At 65.3% G+C, this 24,896-nt stretch overlaps 2 protein-coding genes across 7 annotated transcripts; one reads left to right on the top strand and one right to left on the bottom strand.

The window, feature by feature from the left end:
• Positions 1–54: 54 nt before the first annotated feature.
• PRSS56 (serine protease 56) lies at positions 55–7,444 on the bottom strand. 5 transcript variants are annotated; one of them, XM_040613836.1, is made up of 17 exons: positions 7,246–7,444; positions 6,252–6,413; positions 5,426–5,623; positions 4,829–4,882; positions 4,289–4,478; positions 4,077–4,185; positions 3,838–3,997; positions 3,537–3,679; positions 3,231–3,390; positions 2,926–3,114; positions 2,657–2,818; positions 2,453–2,516; positions 2,022–2,184; positions 1,474–1,621; positions 1,248–1,343; positions 856–962; positions 55–728 (listed from the first exon to the last, which is right to left on the bottom strand). In XM_040613836.1, exons 1-17 carry the CDS (start codon positions 7,385–7,387, stop codon positions 555–557), a joined length of 2,421 nt encoding a protein of 806 aa, XP_040469770.1. In that variant the 5' UTR covers positions 7,388–7,444; the 3' UTR covers positions 55–554. The 5 variants fall into 5 exon arrangements, with proteins under 5 accessions (XP_040469770.1, XP_040469771.1, XP_040469773.1 ...); XM_040613837.1 differs by having other exon boundaries at positions 1,474–1,618; XM_040613838.1 differs by lacking the exon at positions 2,022–2,184 and having other exon boundaries at positions 611–728; positions 1,474–1,618.
• A 2,467-nt stretch (positions 7,445–9,911) lies between these two features.
• Positions 9,912–20,470, top strand: SLC12A9 (solute carrier family 12 member 9). Of its 2 annotated transcripts, none has more exons than XM_040613659.1 (13): positions 9,912–10,145; positions 12,339–12,473; positions 12,632–12,769; positions 12,979–13,278; positions 13,501–13,608; positions 13,692–13,803; positions 13,883–14,040; positions 14,305–14,387; positions 14,743–14,867; positions 16,217–16,409; positions 16,581–16,755; positions 17,600–17,746; positions 18,193–20,470. In XM_040613659.1, exons 1-13 carry the CDS (start codon positions 9,959–9,961, stop codon positions 19,035–19,037), a joined length of 2,706 nt encoding a protein of 901 aa, XP_040469593.1. In that variant the 5' UTR covers positions 9,912–9,958; the 3' UTR covers positions 19,038–20,470. The 2 variants fall into 2 exon arrangements, with proteins under 2 accessions (XP_040469593.1, XP_040469594.1); XM_040613660.1 differs by lacking the exon at positions 9,912–10,145 and having other exon boundaries at positions 12,360–12,473; positions 12,979–13,024; positions 13,135–13,278.
• The last annotated feature ends 4,426 nt before the right edge of the window (positions 20,471–24,896 follow it).

Here is a 24,896-nt window from a genome sequence, read left to right as displayed (position 1 = left end):
CCCCTGGGGAGGGGGCTGAGGAGTCTGCCGGGCTGGACGCAGCACCAGTGCCAGGGCCAGGAGCAGAGGCTGAGGGCATTGCTTCAGGGTACGGGGAGCGACAGGACGGGGGATGTAATCCGATGTCACATCCTCCATGGGAAGTCCCCTCACCAGCACGCATCTTGCCAGCGCTGTGTGGCACAGGCACTCACTTCACACTCACTGGCTACTGGAAAATAGAGCCCTTTATTGAAAAATAAACCTTTCTCTGTACAAATAAATAACAGCCCAGGTGTCTCTGGGGAAATGGGGCTGGGGTGGGCTTGCCAATGTGAGGGTCCCAGGGGAGAGGGGGGCCATGTTCCCTAGCTGAGATGCTCCAGGTGCCCCGTGGTGCCCCATTGCCCCTGGGAGGTCAGGCAGTGCTGGTGGGAAGAGGGAAACTGAGGCTTGATAGAGGGCAAAATGGTGGAAGAGCCTGAACTGGGGATGGGGGGTTGTGTTTGAAGGACACGAGAGACCCCTGCCCCAGCACCCCATCCCCGTGCTGGCGCGGTGTCCCAGGAGCACCATTAGGTTTTCAGTGCCTCGAGTGCCAGAGCAACGAGTCCAGGCATGCTGCGGGCCAGCGAATCGCTCTCCAGCCCCACAAGGCCAGCAAAGGCTGTGGGGCGACCCCCCACCATGGCCCGCACCTGCGCCCGGTAAAGTCCCTTGGCATTTTTGGAGCCCAAGTCCACCAGGATCTGCAGGGAGACAACACCACCGTGAGTCCTAGGGGAGCCAGGAGCACAGCGGGATGGTGATGGGCTGGGGGGTGGCACTGCCTGGCTGCCAGGGTGCGGGCTCGGAGTAGCTGGACAGGGTGCTCACCTCCTGGAAGGTCATGGCCAGGTCCGGCTCAGGCACCCGCAGCACCCAGGCGTACAGCTCCCGCACCTCACCCACCCGCACCGCTGACTCGTTGAGGCCAGGGCAGGCTGCAACCCCGGGGATGGGCAGGAGAGAGATGGAGGGGGGACATCAGAGAGGAATTGAGGGAGCACCGTGTTGCTGCCCACCCCAGGGAGGAGCACTCATGCTCTGGGGATGTCAGGGGAACAGGGGCAGAGAGGGTGCCTTTGGAGGGGGGCATGGCCAAAGGCTGGCCCACCAACATGGGACAACCAGCCCTGGAACTGGGGTGCAAAGCTGAGGCATGGTTTGCCACCATACCCATGGTGGCGCGTGGCATCCTGCAGTGGCCAGGGCTGCTGGGCACTTACCTCTGCCCATGCTTGCCTCCTCCTCCTCCTTCTCCTCCTCCTCCATCCCCGGCAACTCCATGGGCACCAGCTCACGTTTCTCCCTGGGCGCGGACCCTGTCACCAAGAGAGGTGTGAAAACCCCGGTGGGGACATGGCTAGCGGACACTGCCCGGGCACAGAGCCCGGTGGATGGATATCCCGCTGTCCCGTCAGCCCCAGCCCCCCACAGGCTCCCAGGGCTCACGGCTCTGCGCGAGGGTCCCTGCCAGCTCTCCAGGTGCCCAGCGTGGCTCTGTGGCTTCGAGGGGCGTGCTGAGGTCCAGCTCTGCCCGCAGCTGGGCAAGGAAGGCTCGTCCCTGTCCCACCAGCTCCTCCACCAACTCCTCACCCTGCTGAAGGGAAGGGTGGGACAGGGTGGGTGGTGGGGCACCCACAGGGCACCTGTGGGCACAGCCAGGTGCACAGTGGCAGAATGCAGGGCACGGCTGGGCTAGTGTCAGATGGGGACATGCGACTGCTTTATGGCTGTGTTGGGTTGGATTCTAAGCTGTGGGGTCAGACCCATGGCTGGCTCTGCAATGGTTGGACTGGGAGCACTGGTTTCAACTGGAAAGGATGAGATGGCCTCTCTGTGGTGGCAGAGTGGGAGATACCACATTGGTGGCTGCACCGGGGACGATGGACCCAAGGGATGTCAGGAGGGGACACAGGGCAAGTGATGGGGCTTTGGTCCCTGGTGGCACCTTCACCAGAGGGTTAGGGACTCCCCCCAGCCTGTCCCTCCCCACATACCTGCAGGAAGAGCCACGTCTCCTCGGGGAGCTGCCCCCCGTCCAAAGTGGGTGCCAGGGGGCTGCCCCCCGCCATGGCTTTCAGCACCTCCACCCAGTCCTGCAACCGGGGCCCCACAGCCCCGAAGAGCCCTGCAAAGGGGGGTGGCCGCCCAGCCCCCCGCCTGCAAGCATAGTGGGGCGAGCTCAGGCAGGCGCCCGGTGGCACCCATCCCCGGGGCAATGCCACCCCATGTACCCCCAGCGGGGCCTGGGTGGCCCTGGGCACCCTAGGGGGGCATGCCCACCTCCCTCCAGGTGTGCCCTGATTGCAGGAAGAGTAGGACCCCAATGCTACAGGCTGTCCCCAAAAAGCCGTGTCTGCCCACAGGCATCTTGCCTGCTTCCCCAAACCCTGTAGCCCCTCTTGTCCTGTGGCCCACCATGCCTCACCTGGTGGGTGGTCTTCGAGGTCCCTCTGCTGTGGGGCTGGGCTGGCCTCCTGCCACAGCTGAACCTGTGGGGGCAAGAAGGGGACAAGAGGGACAAGGGGCAGGGGTCCCAAGCCAGGGCAAGCTGCTGAAGCTCCGGCCACTGGTAGAGCGGGGACCGATGGGACCCCAAGCAGGCACAGGGTGGCCCAGCCCGGGAGGGTACCTGGGGCTTCCCTGCGGACACGGTGGGGAAAGAGATGCCCGTAGATCTTGCCCAGGAGCTGGGGCAGGGTGCGGGTGAGGAAGGAGAAGTCAAACTGGTTGCGGATGAAGTCCCCAGCCCGGCGCAGGAGATCCACCAGGGTCTGGGCGTAGGAGTGCAGCTCTGTGGGCACAGCGGGATAGCCACGGCCCTGACACCATGCTGGCCCCATGCTGCCAGAAGCGGGGTCCCTCCCCACACCCTGGCCCCAGCACACCCCCTTGGCTCACCGCATCGTTTCGTCCTGGCACGGCAGGTCTCCTCAGCCAGGCGGGCACAGGCAGCCCGGCCCTGGGGGGCCCGGCAGGACCCGGCGTAGAAGGTGCAGAGGCGGGCGCGCTCGGGGGGCTGCCGCTCGGGGGGCAGCTGGGCCAGGGCCAGCAGGTCAAAGCAGCTGGGCTCCCGGCTGCCAGGGGCGGCTGTGAGGGCACCGGGGCTGCCATGAGGTGCTGAATCCTGCCCCCCAGGGCGATGTATCCCCACAGCACCCTGGGCATCTCTGTCCCGTCCCCCCGGCATGGCCAGTGGCACTCACGGTCCATCTGGAGGCTGAGCCAGTCCGTGAAGGCAGTGACGCGGGTGTAGACGCCCGGTTTGCCTTGCTCACCGCAGCCGTCGCCCCACGAGGTGATACCGTAGAGAACGAAGCGGTGCGAGGAGGGGTCCTGGCACGCCAGCGGGCCCCCCGAGTCACCCTGAGGGGGGGATGCCTGCGCATTGGTCTGGGCCAGGACCCCAACAGCACTGCCAGGCTGTGCTGGGCTGCGGTGCATGCCCAACACTGTGTGCCGCAAGGGATTTATAAGCTGGGGGGCTGGCAGCCCCCAGCCCCGGGTGTTACCTGGCAGGAGTCAATGCCCCCAGACAAGTACCCAGCACAAAACATGGCGTTGGTGAGCAGGTCCCTGCCCAGGGCTCCCCGGCACGTCTCCTGGCTGAGCAGGGGCACCTGTGCCTCCATCACCACGTCGGCCGCCGGCCCCTCTGCCAGGCAAGGTACCCATTATGGGGTCCCCCATGCCCGGACACCCCCCTCTTTTTTGCACCCCCCCTGCCCTGGCTTAGTGGATTGGCGCTGGGCACTGGAGAGGGCACCAAAGGGGATGCCCCACAGACCCTGCAGGTGTTGGGGTGTCACCTACCTTCGTAGAGGGAGCCCCAGCCCGCGATGTAACAGGCGGTGCCAGGGCTGGGTTCTGCAGGGCCGCTGGGAAGGCACACGGGGCTGATGGTGGGCGATGGGACCAGTGGCACTGCCAGCTCCAGCAGCGCCAGGTCCCCGTGAAATGTCTTGGGGTTAAACTGGAAGGAGATGGGGGGAGTCAGTGGGGGGCCCTGGGGCATGCCCAGAGAGGTCAGGGGGGTGCCCACCCCCACTGACCTTGGGGTGAGGCAGGATGCGCCGGACGGGCACTGCCCGCTCGCCCACGCCTGGCTTGCCAAGCTCGTAGTTGCCTGCCACCACTGTCCACGCCAACTCGTTCTGGTTCCTGGCAGAGTGTGGGACAGATAGTTACAGGAGTGACAGGGGTGCCACCCCATGCCACCCTCTGCAGGGACATCATCCCTATGTTGCCATGCCCCTCGCCATACCCGGCAAAGCAGTGGGCTGCGGTGAGGACCCAGGAGTGTCCCACCAGCACCCCTCCACACATCAGCTCCCCACGGAGCCGCACTGACACCAGCCAGGGCCAGGCCCCCCGTGGGGCCACGCTGCCACCCATGATCCGTCCTCGGGGGGCCGTAGCGTTGGCCTGGGGGGCCACACGGTGCCCGCAGCTCCCTGGGGAACAAAGCCAGGGTAAGGGGGGGTGTCCTGCAGACCTGCTGCTGGGGCACCCCCTCGTCTGGGTGGGCACAGGGTGACCACTCATGGTGGTGCCAGGATGGCCGTGGTGGCGGAGGGGTTGGCGGGTGGCCCCCGGGGGGGTCATGCCACGCCAGGCGCGCTGTCAAGCCTCATTGTGCTCACGGAGGCGAGCGGGCGGCGGGCCGGGGGCACCCCGCGGCACGGCAGCTGCCGACGCTAACCTCTGCCCCTTGGCCCAGCAGGCAGCCGGGGGGCCAGGGGCACCCGCCGGTGTGTGTGTGTTGGAGGGGGGTGGTGGGCACCGTGGGGCTGCCCTGGCTCACCTGGCATCGCCGCCTCTGCTGCTGCGACAGGGCCCGAGGCTGTGGCTGCCACTCCTGCAGGGACAGATTGTCACAGCATGTGGGGACACCCCTCCCAATATCACCACAGTGTCCCTCCTGTCCCCAATTTCCCTGGTTGCTCTCAGTGCCCCCCAGACCCCCATCATCCCAAAAAAGCACCCTCGTACTGCCCCAGGAGTGCTCGTCAGCCCCAGTGACTCAGTGTCCCCAATCTCTCTGCCACCCCGCCTTGTCCTGTTCCACCATACTCCCCTCTCCCACCCCAGATTCTCCATCACCCCTCAGTGCCCTGTCCCCCCCAATCCACTCATCGCTCCCAGTGCCTCCATCCCCCAGCTCTCAACCTCTCACCCCAGATCCCTCCCTCCCTGCCAATCTCCCATCCCACCAGATTCCCCATCACCCTACCATACCTCCACCTCCTCAGCCTCCCTGCCCCACCACAGCACCTCCTGTCACCCCCAGTGCCCCATAATCCCCACACACAATCCCAGGCATCCCTGGGGGTGCCCCATTTGTTATTGTGGGGTCTCTCCTCTCTGGGAGGATCCATGGGTGATGCGGGTGCCCACTCACGGCACTCCTGGAGGCGGTGGCGGCAGAGCTGGGCACTGAGCTGGGTGCAGGCATGCTGGGCCCCCTCGGGTGGGCACAGGCGCTGGTAGGGGGCACAAGCCTGGCTCAGTGCCCAGTTGCGCTGAGGCAGCTCAGGCAGCACCTGGGCATCCAGCAGGACTTGGCAGCTGGGGGGCACAGTGAGGGGCACGGCTGGTGCTGCAAGGACAAGCAGGGCTGTGGGCATCCCACTATGTCCTCCCTGCCCACCTCTGCCCAGGCCAGTCCAGGCTCTGCTCTGGGGCAGATGGGAAGGGGACATGATGGGGCTGCTCTGTTGGCATGTTTTAGTAGGGTCTCCTGAGTGCTGGGACTTTTTGAGTGGACATCTGGGAAGGAGACAAGGGATTGGGCATTGCTTTGGGTAAGGCTCCAGGTGATGTTTGGGTAGGATCTAGGGAAGATGGGGAACTGCTTGGGTAGGGTCTCCGGGTGGTGTTTTTGTAGTCTCTAGCAGTCAGGGATATGTTTTGGGAATCTGGCCACTGTTTTGGCAAAGCCTATAAGGGAGGGGGTACCGTCTGGGTAGGGTGTTGGGGTGTCATTTTGGTAGGGTTTCTAGGGGATGAGGTGGTGCTTTGGTAGGGACCCGAAGAAATATTTGGGTAGGATCTCCAGGCATGGGTCTGTGTTAGGGTAGGGTCTCCTGGGCATGGGGTGGTATTTGGACAGGGACCCCTGGCAGCATTTAGATAGGGACGCTGGGCAGTGTTTGGGTAGGGACTGGGCCTGTTTGGGCAGGGTCTCCTGGGGATCGGGCAGTGGGGGCCATGGGGCCATGACTCACATGGGCAGCGATGGGTGATGTTGGTGCAGGGGGGGAAGAGGCAGGGGGCACAGAGCCCACAGGCGCCCCGCTGCTGCTGCTGCTCGGCCAGCGCCCGCTCCAGTGCCAGCAGCGCGCTCCTCAGCGCCGCCTCCAGCACCAGCGTCCCCCGGCTGGACAGTGCTGCCAGGCACATGCAGGGTGCTCAGACCCCCGGCGCCCCCACCACTGCCCCCCACAGTGGCCACAGAGTGCCCCCAGCCCGGCCGGTGCCCGTGCCCCCATATCTCCATGGTGAGTGTCAGGCTGGGCAAGGCCTGTCACCTGCTGGCATTGCCTAGGGTGACAGGCACGAGGCTCACCTCCCTGCTTGGGCTGGTACATGGGCACATGGTGTGGGGAGGGTGCCTGCCCAGGTCTGTGTGTGCCCGTTGTATGTGGAGACCCTGTGAGAACATGTGCTTGCAGCAGGGTATGAGCCCGGACAGGTGTGCCCGTGTGTGCCGGTGTGCATCTACTTCTGTGCACACCTGTGCCCGTACCGTGGGTGCACACTTGTGCGTGCCAGGATCTCTGTGCCTGTGTCTACATGTCGCTGCATGTGCCCATGTGTGTGCAGTCCTGTGTGTGCCCTGTATGTGCATCCCCACATGTGCCTGTACCTGTGGCCACCTGCACCCACCCATAGCCACCCTTCTGTGGGCCATGCCCTGGCAGAGGGTCCCTCGGGTCTGGCACAGGTGCCTGGGCAGGAGGGAGAACTGGTGGCCATGGGCCATGACCCACACCACTCCCTGCAACCCCTGTGTCCCCTAGTGCTGTGGGAAGCACTTGGCACCCAGTCCAGGCACTGCAGGCATGTCCCGTGGGCTGGGGGCTTTGCCAGGGACCCAGGCATCTTGCTTGTGCTTCCCCCCCTTACTGAGAGTGAACCCAAGAGTCCCAGCTTCTACAGCTGCCCCATCCCCAGCCCAGCCCTCCCACAAAGATGCCCCCATCCCTGTGCCCCACTGACCTTGCAGGACGCTGGCTGGCATGGGGTACAGCCCCTGGCCCAGGGGGGCCCCCCCCACCAGCTGCAGCAGCAGCAGCAGCACGGGGGGGACCAGGCGGGCCCCGAGAAGAGCTCCCTGCATCCTCTTCCCTCCTCGCTCCATCCTTGGGTGGGCAAAGGGGGGCAGGTGGGGGGAGCCCCCGAAATGCCCGAGGCGGGCGAGGAGGGATGGATATATACGGTGCCCCCTGGGCGGTGGGAGGAGAGAGGGGCCGGGGGAGCACAAACAGGCGAGTTCATTAATGTCGCGCCAAGATGCCAGCTCGGGGCGGGGGGCGCGGGGGGGGCGCAGCCGGGGCCTCAATGCCGCCTTTGTTCGACGGGGCCTCCGGGCGGGCAGCATCAGACGGGCGCTGCGCTCCGGCGCTGCCCGCGGCCCTTGATCATTTTCACGCCAAGCCCCGGCCGCGCCACCGTCCCTCCCGCGGGCCCCGGGCGGGGGGCGCGGGGGGGGGACAGCGGGCGGGTGGGAACGCACCGGCGGCTGCGGGGCGCGGGGGGCCCGGACTGGGCGTGGGAGACCCGCCGGGGGCTTCAAAGGCGGGCAGCGGGACGGGGTGGACATCGCCCGGAGGGGGGGTGGTTGGCGGGGGTCTGGGGAGGGGAGCATGGGGCGGGGGGGTCCCTCTTTCTGTGCCAGCCCAGCCGTGGCTGAACGGGCCGCCCCGTGAAAGGACACTGCATCCCCGTGCTGCGCACCAACTGTCCGCGGGGACCCCCCAGCACCCCGTGTCCACTCTAAAGCCGTTCCTGGCCTGGGGTGCAGGAGAGGGGTGCGCCCCGGGGGGGGATGCCAGGGGGCGGCAGGTGGGGCCGGGGCAACGGCTGCTTTTCTTGCTTGGCAGTGGCAGGTAGCGAGCGGGCAGCGTGCCCGGGCTGGGGGGCACAATTTGGCCCCACGGATGGGGGTGCTCCGCTTGCCCACACGGCTGGAGACGGTCCCCTCCGTGCTTGCCGCTCAGCGTGCGGTTGTCCCCACACTTTCGGGGTGCCCGCGCCACCCCCCTGCCCCCGCTGCATCCTGGGGTGCCCGTGGGGGGGGCTCAGCTCCTGCGGTGGGGCAGGGTGCGGCTGCAACCCCATCACCTCTTTGGGGTGCGGCGGGTGCCCGCGCCCTCCTCTATCCCCGTTAGGGGCAGGGGTGGGTGCTCGTGTCCGGGCCTCTGTCCTTGTTAGGGGCAGGGGGTGCCCGTGTCCCCACATCCACTGGGGGACAGGGGCTGCCCACGCCCACCTTTCTGTCCCCCGTGTAGTGCAGATGCCCGTGTCCCCATCCCCATTTAGGGGCCGGGGGGTGCCCGTGCCGCCACCCCCGTCCCTATTAGGGGCAGGGACGCCTCCGTGCCCTCAGCCCCGGCCGTGCCGCGCTCCCCCCGGGCCCCCCCGTCCCCGATGGTGCCAGCGGGGCGCGGACAATGCCGCTTCAGTGGCACATCAAAGGCGCGGCGCTGCCCGCGGCTGGCACGGCGACAGGCCCGCCGCAGATGAAAGCCCCGGCCCCGCCGGGCTCCCACCTCGGCCGCGGGGACACCGCGGGGCACGCTGCGCCTCCGCCCCACGGGGGACGGCGGGGCCGGGGGCCACGGGGCACAAACGCACAGCGCCACCGCACCCCGCGGAGCCGTCCCGCCTCGGTGTCCCTGCACGGATCCCCCCGCTGGTGGCACGGCCTCGCGCCGCGGGCGTCACGCGCTCGGCTGACGGCAGCTGGCGCCCACGCGGGTACGCGAGGCCGGCGTGGGGTTCGCCCCCGGCCCCCCCCCCCCCCGTGCCCTGCCCCCCCTCTCCCCGTGTCCCGGTGCCGGTGCCAACCCCATTAACCTAATTGGCGAGGCGCTCGGCCGCCCCGGGCAGCAGCGGCAGTGGGACCCCGGGGCCCGGGCAGATCCCAGTCCCGGCGGGGAGCGAGGCAGGGAGGGAGGGGGCGAGGGACGGCGCCCCCGGGGGCCCCGCTTGTCCGGTAATTGGCGCGGGCAGCCGAGCCCGGCCGGCACCGGCGGGGGGGCGCGGGGAGCGGGCACCGAGGGAGGCGGGGCAGCACCGGAGCCCCTGGGGTGTCCGGGGGCAGCTTGGGGGTGCGGGGGTCGGTACCGGGGTGCTGGCCGCTGGGGGCTCGGGGGCAGGGGGCGTGTGGTGATGCGGGGGTCGGTTTTGGGGGGCCGGGAGGAGTGGGGGGAGTTCGGAGGGGGGGGGGGAGGAAGTGCCGGGTCCCAGGATTGGGGAGACCCCGGGAGGGGGGGCGGGGATTGGGGGGATTCGGGGTGTGGGGTGACGCTGGGGCTGGGGGTCACTGTGGGGGTGTTGGGTGGGACAGCTCTGGGGCTGGGGGTGCGGCGGGGGGGAACGCTGTGGGGGTACATTTGGGGCCGGGGGCTGTGATAAGAGTGGGGTACGGCCGGGGGGCTGTGGGCGGGGGGCAGCACAGGGGCGGGGCTATCCGGCAGCCGGGGCGGGGCCTACCCAGGGAGTGGGGCGGGGGGCGATCGGGCGGGGCGGGGCCGGAGGCGGGGTCTATAGGGTGGGATGTGGGCGGGGCCAATCTCGAGGGGTGGGCCCGCGGGCGGGGCCCGGCGGGTCGGGGCCGGGTCGGCGGGCGGGGCCGGCGGGGGCCAGGGCCGGGGCCGGGGCCGGGACCGGGACCGGGGCCGGGCGCGTTTCGGGGCCGGGCCGGGCCATGGCGAGCTCGGAGCGGAGCGCGCTGCTCACGTACCGCCTGTGCGGCGGCTCGGGCGAGGAGGAGCGGGGCCGGGAGCGCGGCCGGACCGCCGCCGCCGCCGCCCCCCGCAAGCTGCCCACCTTCTTGGGCGTTGTGGTGCCCACGCTGCTTTCCATGTTCAGCGTCGTCCTCTTCCTGCGCCTCGGTAAGTGCCGCCGCCCCCCGGGGACGCCCCCCCCTCCCCCTCCGGCTGCATCCCGAGTCCCCCGGGACCACCAGCCCTGCCTGGTACCCCCAGTCCGGTCCCCGTGGCATCCCGAGGCCTCCTGCGTCTGGACCCCCTGTGGTCACCCCGAGCCCCCCAGTCTGGAGCCCTGGTGTCCTCCCTTTGCCCTCCCGGTGCTTTCCCCCAGCCTTCCAGTCTGACGTCCCAGTATTCCCTCTGAGCTCCCCCAGTCTGGATCCCACTGTCCTCCCAGTGCCCTCTCCTGACCCGCCCCCCCCCCCCCCCCCCCCCCCCGTCTGGGGTCCCAGTTCTCTCAGTTCTCCCCCAGTGCTCTGTTCTCTCCAGACCCCTCTAGTCTGGGACCTGGGGCCCAGGGGCTCCTGCTCTGTCTGCAGGATGGGAACCCGGTTAGGGACCTCAGTGTCCCCACCAAGGGACCTCAGTCCAAAGCCCTAGTGTCCCTGGGGCAGGACTCCTGTGCCTTCCTTAAACAGAATTCCAGTGCCCTTGTATCCCTCCATCCACTGGTGCAGAGAACCCACTGGTACCCAGGCATCCCCCAGTGCTGGGCTCTGGCACCTCAGTACAGCACCCCAGTTTTCTCCCAGACCCTGTATGGTGTCCTAGGGGCAGGGCCCTGGTGTTCCCACATCAAGTACCCAGCTTGCCCCCCCTGCCTCCCCCCCCGTGCTGTTCAAACAGCACAGACTGGATCCCAGTCTGCTCCCAGTCTGTTACTGGGAAGCCTGGGAGAACTACGGGGAGCAGGCTGGCCACGGACTGGGGGAGATGCTCGCCCTTTGCAGGGGCCCTGGCAGGGGAAAGATGCTCCAGCCTGGCCCAGGGCAGGCAGAGAGGCCCAGGACAAACAGCGTCTGCCCTGGTCCGGGAACAGGGAATGTTTTTCCTCTTTCACTTTCTGTCCAGCTCACGGAAAGGCCAGGGCAGGAGTTGGCTGCGTGCCCAGGGGGGCCAGTAGGCCCTGGGGGGGCCTTGGGCCCCTTCCCCTGCCTGGGGAACCTGCCAGGCTGTGGGCATAGCTCTCCCCTGCTATCACTCACCACCTTCCCACTCTCCCACAGTGGGCACCGGGGTCCCCCCCGCCTGCCCCAGCCCGGGGTGCGTAACCCCAGGGAGCCTGAGGCTGGAAGGGAAGTGCAGGGCGGAGGGGGAGGGGAGCTGCCGGGAAGAGGAACTGTCCCACTGTGGCGGGGCCTTGGCTCCCCCTCCGGCAGCCCCCTGCTTCCCCCATGCCTCAAACACCCCTCAGATCTCCAGGCTGAGCAGCCCTTCCTACTTAGCCCGACACTGCTTTCAGGGCATCCCTTTATTTCCCCTACCCTCACATTTGCCACTTGGGCACCCTCCAGCCCTCTGGGGATCAGAGGGGGTGCCCCCAAACCCAGCCTGTCTCCCTTGGAGCTGCTTGTGGTGGCCGTGCCCCGGCACCCCCCTCGCCTCCCCGCGGGCATGGCTGTGGCCTGGCTTGCGGCTGAGATAGGGCATCTCCCGGCAGCCGCTGCAGCCCCTTCCTGCCCTCAGCGCCACCAGGCTCCCCTCCCCGTCACCCTGGGCAGGCCCGTGGGGCGCCCTGTGTGCCCTGTCCCCAGGCGGGGGGGGAAGCACACCAGGCAGCAGGGGCCCACCTGGCAGGGACGCCCCAGGGCTGCTCTTGCTTCCCGCTTTGCAGTGAGCCAGCAGAGCGGCAACGGAACCCCGCGGGGAGCACATCAGTTCCTGGTGCCCGAGCTGGCGTGCAAGGCAGCCCCTGCCCGCTGAGGGTGGGCCCTGGCACCCCTCCGCAGCGCCCCGGGGCTGGGCGAGCAGCAGCAGAGCCCCTGCCCTGTTTGTTTGCTTTTGGGGTGCGCCTGGGCCTGATCCTGGCACGGCAGGAGGATGGGGATGCCCTGAGGTGGGGGGGGGGGCACCGGCTGGGCTGGCCCCAGGCACTGCTGTGGGTGGGAGGTGACAGCACCCCAGGGTTGGGATATCCCCTCACCCTGGAAGGGAAGGGGGTGGCATGTCTGGAGGAAGCTGTAGGCACGGGGATGGGAGCAGCCAGCATGCTTCAGTGGGACGAGCTGTGCGTGGTGGCTGTGCCTGGGGACGCTGTCCTGGGAGTGTTCCCTGCCCAGCTAACAAGCATGCTGACCTCTGCCCTGTCCTCGGCAGGGTTCGTGGTGGGCCATGCTGGGTTGTACCAAGCCCTGGCCATGTTCGCAGTGGCATACTTCATCATCGGCATGACGGTGCTCTCCGTGTGTGCCATCGCCACCAACGGGGCACTGGATGCCGGAGGAGCCTACTGTATCCTTTGCCGTGGGTGCTGCTGGGGCAGAGCACGTGGGACAAAATCTGGGGACCACCCAGTGGCCTCGGGGTGCCATGCTGGGGCTGGGACCCTCTTGGCCTGAGAGGGAGGGGTGGGGACACCCGATGGTGGTGTCTTCTTTGACTTGAGCAAGATATGATCAGCCGTGCCCTGGGCCCGGAGTTCGGGGGCAGCATCGGGATCATGTTTTTCCTGGCCAACGTGTGTGGCAGTGCCCTCTATGTGCTGGGGCTGGTGGAGGCGGTGGTGGACAGCTTTGGGATCCCACCTGGTGAGTACCCTCATGTGATGGGTGGCAGAGTGTCCCTTACCCAAGCAGTCCCAGCATCTTGCCAGGCATGCCAAGCACCATGTATGGCTCTCCCAGTCCTCTGGCCCGTGAGTTGGTGCCTCTCATGCCTGGCACAATGCCGGTGGCTCTCAGATCCCAGGGATGCACCTGCCTCTGAGCCCCACTGATGCTGGCTTATCTCTGCCCAGGGCAAAAAGTGGGCACAGGCGTCCACGTCCTGCCCCAGAGCTACTGGTATGAGCTGCTCTACGGTACCGTGCTGCTGGCCCTCTGCCTCGTCGTGTGCCTTGTGGGTGCCTCCATCTACGCCAAAGCCACCTTCCTTATCTTCCTCATCGTCGCAGGTGTCCTAGGCACCATCCTCATCAGCTTCTTCGCTACACAGCCCCTTGGGGTGCCCATCCGTCTGCCCCACTTCAATGTCTCCGAGACTGAGAATGGCTCCTTCACCGGCTTCTCCCTTGCCACCCTGCGAGAAAACCTGGGGGGTGAGGAGAGGCTCCCTCCACCCTGCCTGCGGTACCCATTGTGGCACTGGCAGCTCCACACCAGCAGGGGCTTGCTGGAGCCTGGGGGCAGTTTGTGGGCACAAAGCAGGTGCTGTGGGGTGGTTTCTTCCATGGTTTGTGTATCAGGACATTGCGAGGGTTTATGGTGGGGCTCTGCTGCCCTGGACAGACCGTTGCAGCCTGTGCCTGTGTCTCTTGCAGGTGGGTACGGGGTGGACTACACCACCGGGCAGGTGATGAGCTTCAGCTCCGTCTTTGCGGTGATGTTCAATGGCTGCACCGGCATCATGGCAGGCTCCAACATGTCAGGTATGGGCAGGGGGCGCTGGGCTGGAGGAGAGCAGAGGTGTGCTGTGCCTATGGGCACTAATGCTGCCTGCTCCTGCCCACAGGAGACCTGAAGCGCCCGAGCTACTCCATCCCGCGGGGCACTATCTCTGCTGTGCTCTTTACCTACCTCGTCTACAACCTGCTGGCTTTCCTCATGTGTGCCACCTGCAACAGGTACGGCCATCTGTCCCTTCACCAGGGCCATTGGTGCCAGGGCCGAGGCAGGTGCCAGTGTATCTGTGTCCCTCTCCAGGATCCTCCTGCAGAAAGACTACGGCTTCTTGCGTGACATCAGTATCTTCCCACCCTTGGTCACCGTGGGCATCTATGCTGCCACCCTCTCTGCGGCCATGAGCAACCTCATCGGGGCATCCCGCATCCTCTATGCCCTGGCCCGGGATGATCTCTTTGGTGAGTGCCTGGAGCACACTGGTACCCGCCAGAGCCCACCTGGCAGATTGTCCCTGCTAGGGACCAGCCCTGGCACCGGGGAGCCCCCTTCCTGGTGTGGGGTTCATGCTTTGTGGATTGGCATGTGCCCATTTGGGTCACCTGTGTGCCCCGGTGTTTGCCCCTGTCCTAGCACCCATGGTGGGAACAGGACTCTTGGCTGGTGGCCGAGCCTGTTGGTGCCTGCTGGGGTGCCCCAGCCCAACCTCTCCGCTCTGCCCCCAGGCCGGGCGCTGGCGCTGGCTAAGAAGACATCTTCCAGTGGGAACCCAGTGATGGCGGTGATCCTCTCCTGGCTGGTGGTTCAGGTGAGTTTGCCAGCAATGCTCCTTTCCTGGCCTCACCAGGTGAAGGTGGGTTGGCACCTGGGCTGGGCATTGTGGAGCCTGGCATGGCCCCCCTAACCCTGGGGATCCCCCCCACTACCCCGGGTCCCCTGCCCCAGGTATCCTGCTGTGACTGTGCCCTTCCTTCCCTGAGCCCATAAATGAAGGATGAATCGTAGCAAAGGGTGGGGATTCCTGCCTGTGTGGCAGTGCCCGTACCCTTTCCCTGCACACTGCTGTTGCATGCCCCAAGCTTGGCAGGGATGGCTCGGGCATGTGCTGGGGTTGCCCTCCTGGGGGGTGCATTCACACTGTGCCCCTCCTGTGCTCTCTGCAGCTGGTGCTCTTCTCTGGGAAGCTCAACACCATTGCAGGGGTCGTGACCACCTTCTTCCTCCTGGTTTATGCCACTGTCAACCTGGCCTGCCTGGCACTGGAGTGGGCATCAGCCCCCAACTTCAGGTACCTGCTAGCACAGGAGAGGGAGGCTGCACCAAGATGCTGGGCAGGCGCCCGTCTGTCCATCCGTCTGCCTCTGGTTCCCCTGCTATCCATGTGCCCACTGCCCCTCTGCGGGGCAGAGATGCTGACCACCCCTCTCCTGGGCATTTGAGGGGCCAGAGACACCCCCACCCCTGGGGAGGGAGAAGAGGACAGGTGCCAGTGTGACGCTGTCTTGGCATAGTCCTCATGCCCTGGCACCACTTTGCTGAGCAGGTACAGATAAATCCAGCACCACCGGGTACCACCCGCCCCCTCCCCTTAGGCTTTCCGGAGATAATTTATAGCCTGTGCCCGCCCGGCATCCCCCAGGCAGCTTGCCAAGAGGTGATGGAGCCCACTTTCCATTAGCACTAATTAAACTAACAGAGAAGGGGGAGGAAGGGAGGGGGATCCTGGGTGAGGGGAGGAGAAGAGGTCTTCCAGGAAGGAGGAATGTGTGTGGCAGGCAGCCCCAGCCTGGGCGTGGGGCGTGGGGTACCCTGCTACAGAGCTGCCCAAATCTGTGGCAGGGGGGCATTGCAGGGTGGCTGGGGAGAGCCTGATCTCCCTCTTGGGTGATGCCTGCTGCCCTCGGCACAGGATGCTGCGACTCCAAAGCAGGGAGAGTCCCCCAGGTGCAACAGAAGTGATGCCTGAGCAGGGCTGGGTGGCACTGCCCAGGAGCCCCCCAGAGTGCCCCATTTCCAAGAGAGATCTGGTGTCTGTGCCAGGCTGGAGCTTGCCCACCCCCCAGCCCCAGCTGCTCCCTTGGCTGGGCACAGATGGGGCAGGATCGGTGCCTGGGGGTGAAGATGCTGGCGTGGGTGGTGACAGTCCTCTCTTGCCCACCCCACATCTGGTGGTGCCCCCCTCCTCCCCACACTGAGGTCTCCATGAAGCGCAGCGGAAAAGGATTTTAATTACCTTTCAGGAAAAACAACAATTAGAGAAAATAACAACTTCTCGCCTCCCTGCCTCTGCCTCCCTGTGCCAGGCTGAGCGGGCACTGCGGCTGCCGGCACTGCCACGCATTGCCTGACGGTACCTGGCCCCTGGGTGTGCCAGGGCAGTGCCAGCCCCATAACTCTCGTCACCTCTGTTTGCCAGGGGCTAGCAGCAAGGGGGTGCCCGGTGACCTGGGAGGTGCCATCTCCCCCTGTGCCTTCTTCCACAGGCATTTGGGGAGCCTGATATGCCCTGGGCTGGCACAGCAGGAGTTCACTGGTGGTGGCTGGTGTGACACCTTGCCACAGCCACCCTTGCCATGCCCACCCTGCAGCCGCCATGGGAACAACACAGTAGCGGGTGTCCCCTTGTCCCTGCTCCAGGCCCACCTTCCGGTACTTCACCTGGCACACGTGCCTGCTGGGCATTGCGGGCTGCTGCGTCATGATGTTCCTCATCAGCCCCGTGTCAGCCTCAGCGAGCCTGGGCTTCCTCCTCGTCCTCCTCCTCGCTCTCCACTACCTCTCACCCAGCAGCACCTGGGGCTACATCAGCCAGGCTCTCATCTTCCACCAGGTGAGCCCTGTCCCCCTCCGCTGTCCCCTCATGGGGTGAAGAGCAGGTGTCCCCAGGCTGGTGTCCGCATGGCAGCTCTGGGCAGTGTGTCCTTGAGGCTGGCATCTCCATGGGGTGGGTTGTTGAAAGGAGGAGGGTTCCTCACCTGCTGCCCTCCCTTCTTCCCTCCAGGTGCGGAAGTACCTGCTGATGCTGGATGTGCGGAAGGACCATGTCAAGTTCTGGCGCCCACAGATGCTGCTGATGGTGCAGAACCCACGGGGCAGTGCCCGCCTCATCGACTTTGTCAATGACCTCAAGAAGAGCGGTCTCTATGTCCTGGGCCATGTCGAGCTGCAGGACTTGGGTGAGGGTCTGCACTGTCCCCAGCGCTGATGGCTTCTGCTCTTGCTGTGGTGCCAGGGGGGCTCCTGGGGTCCTTGGGGTGACACGGCTGCCCAGCTGCTGACAGGGCAGGGTGGGCATAGCAAGGGAATGTCAGCATTTTGGGCACATGCATGGCACCTTGGGCTTGGTTTGGTATGAGGGATGTAGATGGCTTGTTTCTGTCCCATGCCTCCTGTGCACACGTGCGTGCACATGTGTGCTGCAAGCTTGCACATGTGTGTGCTCAAGTATTCACCCCTACATGTGCACCTAGGGCTCCTGCATGTGTTGGTGCTGGTGTGTGCATGTGGCACATGCCACCTAGGCTCCTCTGGGCCCCTGTGCAGCATGGTCCCATTGCACAGGTCAGTGCCTGTGCACACCCAGAACACACGTGACTTGGCACAGCCTTGCCCGTGTGTGTGCCAGTCCATTCTCACCTCGTGCTTGCTTCTGTGTGTCTATGAGCTTCAGTGGTGTTTGCACCCTGGTGCATATTGGTTTGCACATGTGCTCCCTGGCACATGCCGTGACTGTCCCCATCACTGCCCCACGCCCCCCTCCCCCCCCCGTTGCCATGGTGACTAATGGCCTGAAATTGGGGAGTGGGGATGGGGCTGCTTGGGGTTTTTTTCCTGTATATTTATGTGTAATTTCATATCTCTGGCTGGAAGCACCTGCTTCCACTCTCCCTGTCTCATGGCTGCTGGGGTGGGCATAGGAGTTGGCATTGGTTTTGCAGGGGGAGGTGCTGCAGGGATACCAGGGTGTGCCCCTGGCATGGGATGCCTGATCCCTTGGTGTTGTTCTTGCTCCTCACCTAGACATGCTGCCCTCAGACCCGCTCCAGCCCCAGCAGGACTCGTGGCTGAGCTTGGTGGACAAGCTGAACGTCAAGGCCTTTGTCAGCCTCACCCTTGCGCCCTCGGTGCGACATGGTGTCCGGCAGCTCCTCTTCACCTCTGGCCTTGGTGAGTGGTGCTGGGGCTGGTATGGGTGGGGGTCCACTATGCTGCCCCTGCGGGGTGAGAAGTGCCAAGGGCTTTGGAGGCACCTGGATGGGCAATGCCAAAGCTGAGTTGGGGCTTGGAGGCATCAGTGGTGAACAATGCTGAAGCCAAGACAGAGTCCCCGTTGGCAGCGTTGAAGGGCTTGAAGACACCTGGATGGGCAATGCCAAAGGGCTTGGAAGCACCCAGCATGGGCAGTGCCAAAGCCAAGTCAGAATATGGAAAGGTGTTGGGTGGGCAATGCCAAAGCCAGGTTGAGTCTTGGAGGCATCTGGATGCATGATACTGAGATCAGCAGGGTGAGCAATGCCAGAGCCAAGCTGTGGCTTGTTGGCACCTGCAGTGCCAGGGGGGCTGCTGGAGCCCTCCACCTCTGCTCAGCCAGGCCGGCGCTGTCTCTCCGGCAGGTGGGATGCGTCCCAACACACTAGTGCTGGGCTTCTACGATGATGCAGAACCGCAGGACGGTCTAGCCCAGCACCCTGCCTTCACCAGCGCCCGCGAGGAGGTCCCCCTGGGCTTCCCCCCTCTGCGGGCGCCCACCGCCCCCAAGCTGCTGTCAGCCCGGGAGTACGTGGGCATCGTGGCTGATGCCCTGAAGATGCTTCGCAATGTCCTGCTGGCCCGGCAGCTGGAGAGCCTGGACAAGGCCTGGGAGCTGCGGCGGGCTGCCAGCCCCCCACCCACCATCCACGTCTGGCCCGTCAACCTGCTGCGGCCTGACAGCGCCCGCTATGCCGACACCTGCAGCCTTTTCCTGCTGCAGATGGCCTGCGTCCTCAACATGGCGCGGGCCTGGCGCCGGGCCCGCCTGCGCCTCTTCCTCTGCGTGGAGGCAGGCGCCATGCCCCATGCCCAGGAGGAGAAGCTGCGCCAGCTCCTCAAGGACTTGCGCATCCAGGCCCAGATCCAGCTGGTGCCCTGGGACGCCATCACCCACCTACACTGGCAAACCTGCCGGGGACCCCCTGGGGGGCCTGCCGGAGAGGTGGAGGAGGAGGAGGAGGAGGAAGGGTCCGTGAACTTCCCGGTCAATGCTGCCCAAGTGTCGGATGAGTACGTCTGCGCCGCCAACAAACTCGTCCTGGAGCAGAGCCCTGCGCCAGCTGTGCGCTTCCTCTACTTGCCGCGGCCGCCGGCCGACACCAGCCTCTACCCGCTGTACCTGCACCAGCTGGAGCTGCTCACCCGTGGGCTGGGCCCCACCGTGCTGGTGCACGGGGTGAGTGCCGTCACCAGCACCCAGCTGTAGGTCACCCCCGGGTTCCCCCTCGGCTCCCTGCACTCTCTTTCGCCCAGTGCCTTTAGCAGCCCGAGCCTGGGGCTGCCCCCAGCCCTGGCGTCCTCACCCTGGTGGGCAGGGAGGGGTCAGTGCCCCCAGGCTGGGAGGTTGGGGGGGGTGGGTGTGTGTGTTGGGGGGATGGATTGGTTTTTGGGGGAGTGTCTCCTGCAGGGGATTAAAGCTGGCCCTGGCAGGATCCGGGCACAGCCCTGGCACCGGCTGCGCAGCGCGGTGCATTCATGGTGCCTTTTCTTTGGGGTGGGTGGGGAGGGGGGGATATTGGGGTCCCAGGGAATGCCAAGCACGGGGTGGCCCAGTTGGCTGCTGGGAGCCCCTTGGTTGCACCCTGTACCCCCTCCCTCCCCCTGCTTCCCCCTCCCACAGCCCCCAGCCTCTCCTCCGCCAGCTCCTCCGGGCACCCAGCCAGCAGCAGGGATTGATTAAAGGCAGCCTCGACCTTGGTGCCCCGGCTCCCCGCCATCCTCCCTGCCTTTCATTAGGAAAAATTAAATGGGAAGGAGTGGGGGAGGGGAGCCCGGATGCCTGGGTTCCCTGCGTGAGGCTGGGGGTGGTGGCAGGGGGGAGCAGTCAGGTGCTGGCCATGATGGCTGTGGGTATGGCACCCTGGATCTTACTCAGCAGCCCCAGTACTGCTTTAATCTGTAGCTTCCCCCCACCCCCACCATGGGGTCTGAGCTTCTGGTCCTGGCAGGGAGGGATGGAAATGATCCGGGGTCTGGGGGGACTCACCCAAACACCTGGGTCCTCTGGCCTTGCTCTGGGACCTGTTTCATGGGGCGTTGCCGTCTCCCTGCACCCATCATGACCTGCACCGAGGAGCTGGCTTTTGCCCCTTGCCCTTCCCTTATTGATTATAGAGGAGGGCAGGAAATTGCCTGGGCGCTGGGTGATAAATCCATCGGGTACCTGGCAGATGGGCAGCACGCCCAGACCCTGCCTGATGGATTGCTTCCTATTAGCCCCGGCACGGTGGAGGGGGCTGCTCCGGGCCAGGCTGGACTCCAGTGGCAGGGACAAGCATGGCACTGCTGCCTATGCCCCTTCTCCACAAGCCTGGCACTGCCAGTTGCTACTCTGCTCAGCCGGAGGGCTGGAAAAACCCAGGAGGCTGGGTGCTGCTGGGGAGAAAAAAGGGCGGGGGGGCATTGCTCCCCACACTTTGCAGTGGGTTGTGCCCAAATCCTCACCTTGGTGCGTGGGCAGGGGGCTGTGCTGGCTTTGCTCCCTGCTGCCAGAGGTGGGTGCCCTGGGGTGGGCACTGTGTGACCCGCAGGCTTTATTTACAAACAGGCGGGAGCTGGCACAGGGCAGCCGGGCACCAGTGGGACCCAGCGGCCTATAATGTTAATTATCACCACGTAATTAAAAGCCCATAAAAAGCCTCACACTTCATTAAATTAAAGCTTCCCCGCACTGTGCCGACGGGCTCCAGCAGAGTTAACCTTGGCTGTGCCAGGCACCAGCCCCACCGCAGCTGGGGACGCGTGGCTGGGGTTGTACGGGACCTGAGGCCAGGAGTATGCAGCCCTGACATCGTAGGGGGGATACGGCATTGCCCATGCATGGGCACCCCCCACCCATTTATCACCTCCGGGCCACATGTGCCTGGGCACACAGGGGGAGCACACATGGGGATGCTGTCCCAGTCAGAGGTGCCCTCATGGCATCGCATGGACATGTGTGCCCATGCTAGTCCTGCAGACGTGCCGTCACACATGCTAGGACGCGGGCGGGGGGCTGACACAGTGCGCACCCAGATGTGCAGATGTGCATATGCATATGTGCATGCATGGCTGCTGCAAAGGCAGCATCGGATGCCGACGCACCAGCTGTGGCGCACAACGCCCACGTGGCACACACCTACACGAACAGCATTTCTTCCTCTCTCCTAATGTACAGACATGCAGACAAACAGACACACACGCTGCATCTTCTCCAGGCTCCCACCCATTGCTGCTGGTGCCTGGGAAGGCGATGGGCTGCCAGGAAAGCACTCACCTCTGCCTGCCCTCTCTGTGCCTCAGTTTCCCCACGGGCTATGCTGTGCTGGGGAGAGAGGGATGCATGAGGGACCCCCAAACCCTCCTGGTGGCTGGGGGCCCTGAGTCAGGGGTGCTGTGCTGAGGTCTGGGGGGATACCAAGTGGGAGGGGCACTAGAAATGTGTGTGTGAGCACGCTTGCACAGAATGGGGGTGCTGTGCTGGGGGTGTGTGTATGCGCACAAGGGGTGTCTATATGTGCGCGTGCGTTGGGGTCTATACCCACCCCTAGGTGCGATGCACTGAAGTGCACACAGGGCTCGGTGGGTGGGGGGAGCGCACACACCTATGAACACAGGGTACGCAAACTGGCACACGCATGTGCCCAGCACCCCTGGGCGCTGCTGCTGAGTGGGGCCATGGGCTGGGGCTGGCCGGGGGGCAGCAGGGGCCGGGGGCTGGCCGAGGGGCTGCATGGGGCAGGCGCCAGTGGGTGCCTGTGACCTGGCCCTGCGGGGGTGGGCAGCCAACGGGGCCTTGGCTATTTCTTGGAAATTTCGCAGCATTCATTTCAGTGCAAATAAAAGCTGTCATTGCCAGAGAAATGATACTGATCGGGGTCTGAAAAGACAGCAAATTACCCGCCTGAAAATGCACCGCTGGAAAAAAAATGCATATTAAACACACAAAAAGGCACTTTGCCATCAGCCGCGCTTCCCCCGCCGCTCCAGAATAACCACACTTTACATAATTCTCCCTCTCCACCTCCGAATTAATTTCGCAGACAGAGGCAGAGGCAACCCTCTGACAATAGCGGAGTGGAGACGCAGCGGCGGCGGGGGGAGTGGGGCCGGGGGCTGCTGGGGAGGTGCCTGGCTCCAGGCTCGGGCCATGGTGGATAACGAGATGCCAGTTTTGGAGCTGGGGGGGAGGACTGAGGGGTTTGGGGGGGCTGAGGGGTTTGGGAGGGTTGGGTCCATGGGTGAGGGTTGTGGGTACTGGGTGGATGTGCTCAGCTGTGGAGTGGAGCATTCCCATTCTTCCCTACCCTTGGGTTCTAGGGATGGTGTCCCTTGGGGTGGGGTTTGTGGGGTGATGCCCACCCTAATAGGCACATCTTGGGCCAAGTGTTTCCCCTCCTACCACGGGGGGTGAGCCTGCCGTGTGCCCACCCCAGAGCCTGGCACCCTCCCTGGAGGCAGGCAGTCCCTGTTGGGGTGCACATACCCAGCATTGCGGGGGTCCCTGTGCACCCCACTGCCCCGCTGTCCTACGGGTGCCAGTCAGATGCACCCAAAGGACACTGCAAGGTAATGCTGCCCACCCAGAATGACACCACCAAACTAGCACCCTTCTAAGAACTGCCCCCCACCCCCCACCCTGGGAACCTGCTCCATGGGGTATTGAGGGCACCATGACCAGCACCCTGGCACCGGCAAGGGAGAGCAGTGTGTGTGTGTGGGGGGGGTCCAGTAGTGATGGTGAGGGTGTTCAGATGGCTGGATGCTTGGCACTGAGGGACTGGCAGAGGGGAAGGCAGGCGGCGGAGGTTGACATGGTGCTGCTTTGCATTTTCAATGACAGACCCATGCCGGGTGCTCGGGAGAGTGGAAAAATCTTATTTGTCACCTGCTGGCGGTGTGCAGAGGCTCCCGCGCCGCGGCTAATCTCGGGGAAAATGAGGATGCTGGTGGGGTGGCCCGTGAGATGAGCAGGGCAGAGTGGGGCTGGCGAGGTGGGCAGCTGCCCTGGGCACTGCTCGGGGTCACAGCCATGGGCTGCAGGATGGGCAGGACCCTGGGGTCACACCAACCTGGTGATCCCTGTGTGTATTGGCACAGATCCTGCCTGCTGGGTGTGCATGGGCTGGGCAGACTAAGTGCCCTGTGTCCCCAGGGCATCCCAGAGTAAGTGCCCTGTGCCCCCTGCCCTGTCTGTAAAGGCACAACCTCTTTTCCTTCCACCCCAGCTTCAGGAGCAGCTTCTTGCCTTGCAGTGCCAGCTCCGCAGGTTGGCACTGTCCACACATCGTCTTGGGGCACTCAGTGGAGATTTTTAGGGGGGAGCTGGCACTTGGAAGCAGGTGCAGGCACTGCCTGACACCCCACATCTACATGCAGGTGCCCATCCTGCACCTGCCGTACCCCAGCTTCTCAAGATGCCAACTCCCGTGGGACGCTGCAGCGCTCTGCGGCCGGCTTAGATTTATCCATTATTTTATATCCACACGCCTTTAATTTTTACAGCTCTGTTGGAGCAATACCCAGGGCTGTTAATAATGCCAGCCCCCCCTCCCATGTGCACCCATCATAATCCCACCAAGGTGCCAAGCGGGTCATGGGACCAGGTAAGTGCAGGCAAGGGGGAGGCCGGTGTGTGGCACCCAGCCCTGTGCTCCCACCCTCCAGCCAGCCCCCCATCCCCCCCCCACCTCGGGTGAGCAGCACAGCTGGGCACTCCATGCCCAGCCACGAAGCAGCCTGTGTCCAGGTGCCCTTGCACCCCGCTAGGGTTGGTAGTACCTGGCTGGTTGGGGTGTCCAAGTGGAGGTCGTTTCTCTGATGGGATTGATGGAGACCCTCTGCCCTGGCATGTGCCCCAGGAAACCTCTGCTGCAACACGTGTGTGGGTGTGTGAGCATGTGTGACTGTGCCAGGGTACATGTGCCCGTAACGGGAGCTGGCCGGCAGTGCATGTTTGTGTGTGTGTGTGTGTGTGAGGCACAGCATGTGTGTCTGCACTGGTCCATGTTGGTGTACATGGGAGGTGCATCGTGTGCCACTGCCTGTGTGTGTGATGTTGTATGTCTTGGTGCTGCAGTAGGCACCTTGCCCGGGCTGTGCCCAGCACCCCAGTACAGGACAGCACAGCCTCAGCTGCCCCAGGCCATGAGAGCTGTGCCTGGGGCCAGCCCATGGGACAAGACAGTGGGTCCCACGCCAGCTGAGCCACCTGTCCTGTGCCAAGCAGGGTCCCCATGCCATGTGTGGCGCAGCACCCAGTATGGGCTGCCTGGGGCTTCCACCCCAGCACCCAGGAAGACGCAGGACCCCCCCCCCCCCCCCCCCCCCCCCCCCCCCCCCCGAGCACTCAGGGCTGTGCAGAACAGAGAGGGGTGAGGATGGTAGGGCACCCCCGAACATGGCAGGCAGGGTGGCTGTGCAGGGCCAGGGTATGTGGCCACTGCAGGGGGCCACCGTGGGCGGTGGGAATTGCTGGGATATAAATCTCCTTGCTGGGCCCCCCCGTGGCAGAGCGCTCATGATATTTATGTTGGGGATTTATCTGCAATGCAGTTTAATATTCCCGGACCTTCGCATGTGTGTGTGTGTGTGTGTGCGTGAGTGCATGGCCCCCACCCCATGCCACCCCGTGCCACCCCCATACCCACCCTCTCACCCGGAGCCTCCCGGGATCCATCTCCTGCCCACCCACAGCCCTTTCCCCTGGCAACCACCCTGGCAGGACGGGACGGGCCCCCCAGGGTGCCCGGGCACGGCGCGGGGTACCGAGCCGCCGGGATGCTCCTGCCACGGGCCGCCAACCGTGCCCACCCGTTCCCCTCCTGTGTGCCGGGCTGCCGGGGGGTGGCAGCAGGGTCCCCGGACGGGGGATGCCAGGCGGAGTGGCACTGCCAGCCCTGCGCCAGCCCCCCGGGGTAGGGGGCCCGGGGACCCCCCTGCCCTGCCTCCCCGCCGGCGGGGATGAGGTAAGGCTGGCGGGTGGCACGGGGCTGCTCCATTTGCATAATAATCTCGTTAATGGAGCCTGGCCTGCGGGAGAGCAGGGCTGGAGACACCACCCCCTCCCCGCCCCGCTGCCTCCCTC

This window comes from Falco naumanni, chromosome 13 (genome assembly GCF_017639655.2).
Source record: "Falco naumanni isolate bFalNau1 chromosome 13, bFalNau1.pat, whole genome shotgun sequence".
Lineage (NCBI taxonomy): Eukaryota > Metazoa > Chordata > Aves > Falconiformes > Falconidae > Falco > Falco naumanni.
Note: the sequence above shows the minus strand (reverse complement) of the source record. Positions and strands in the feature narration are given on the sequence as shown.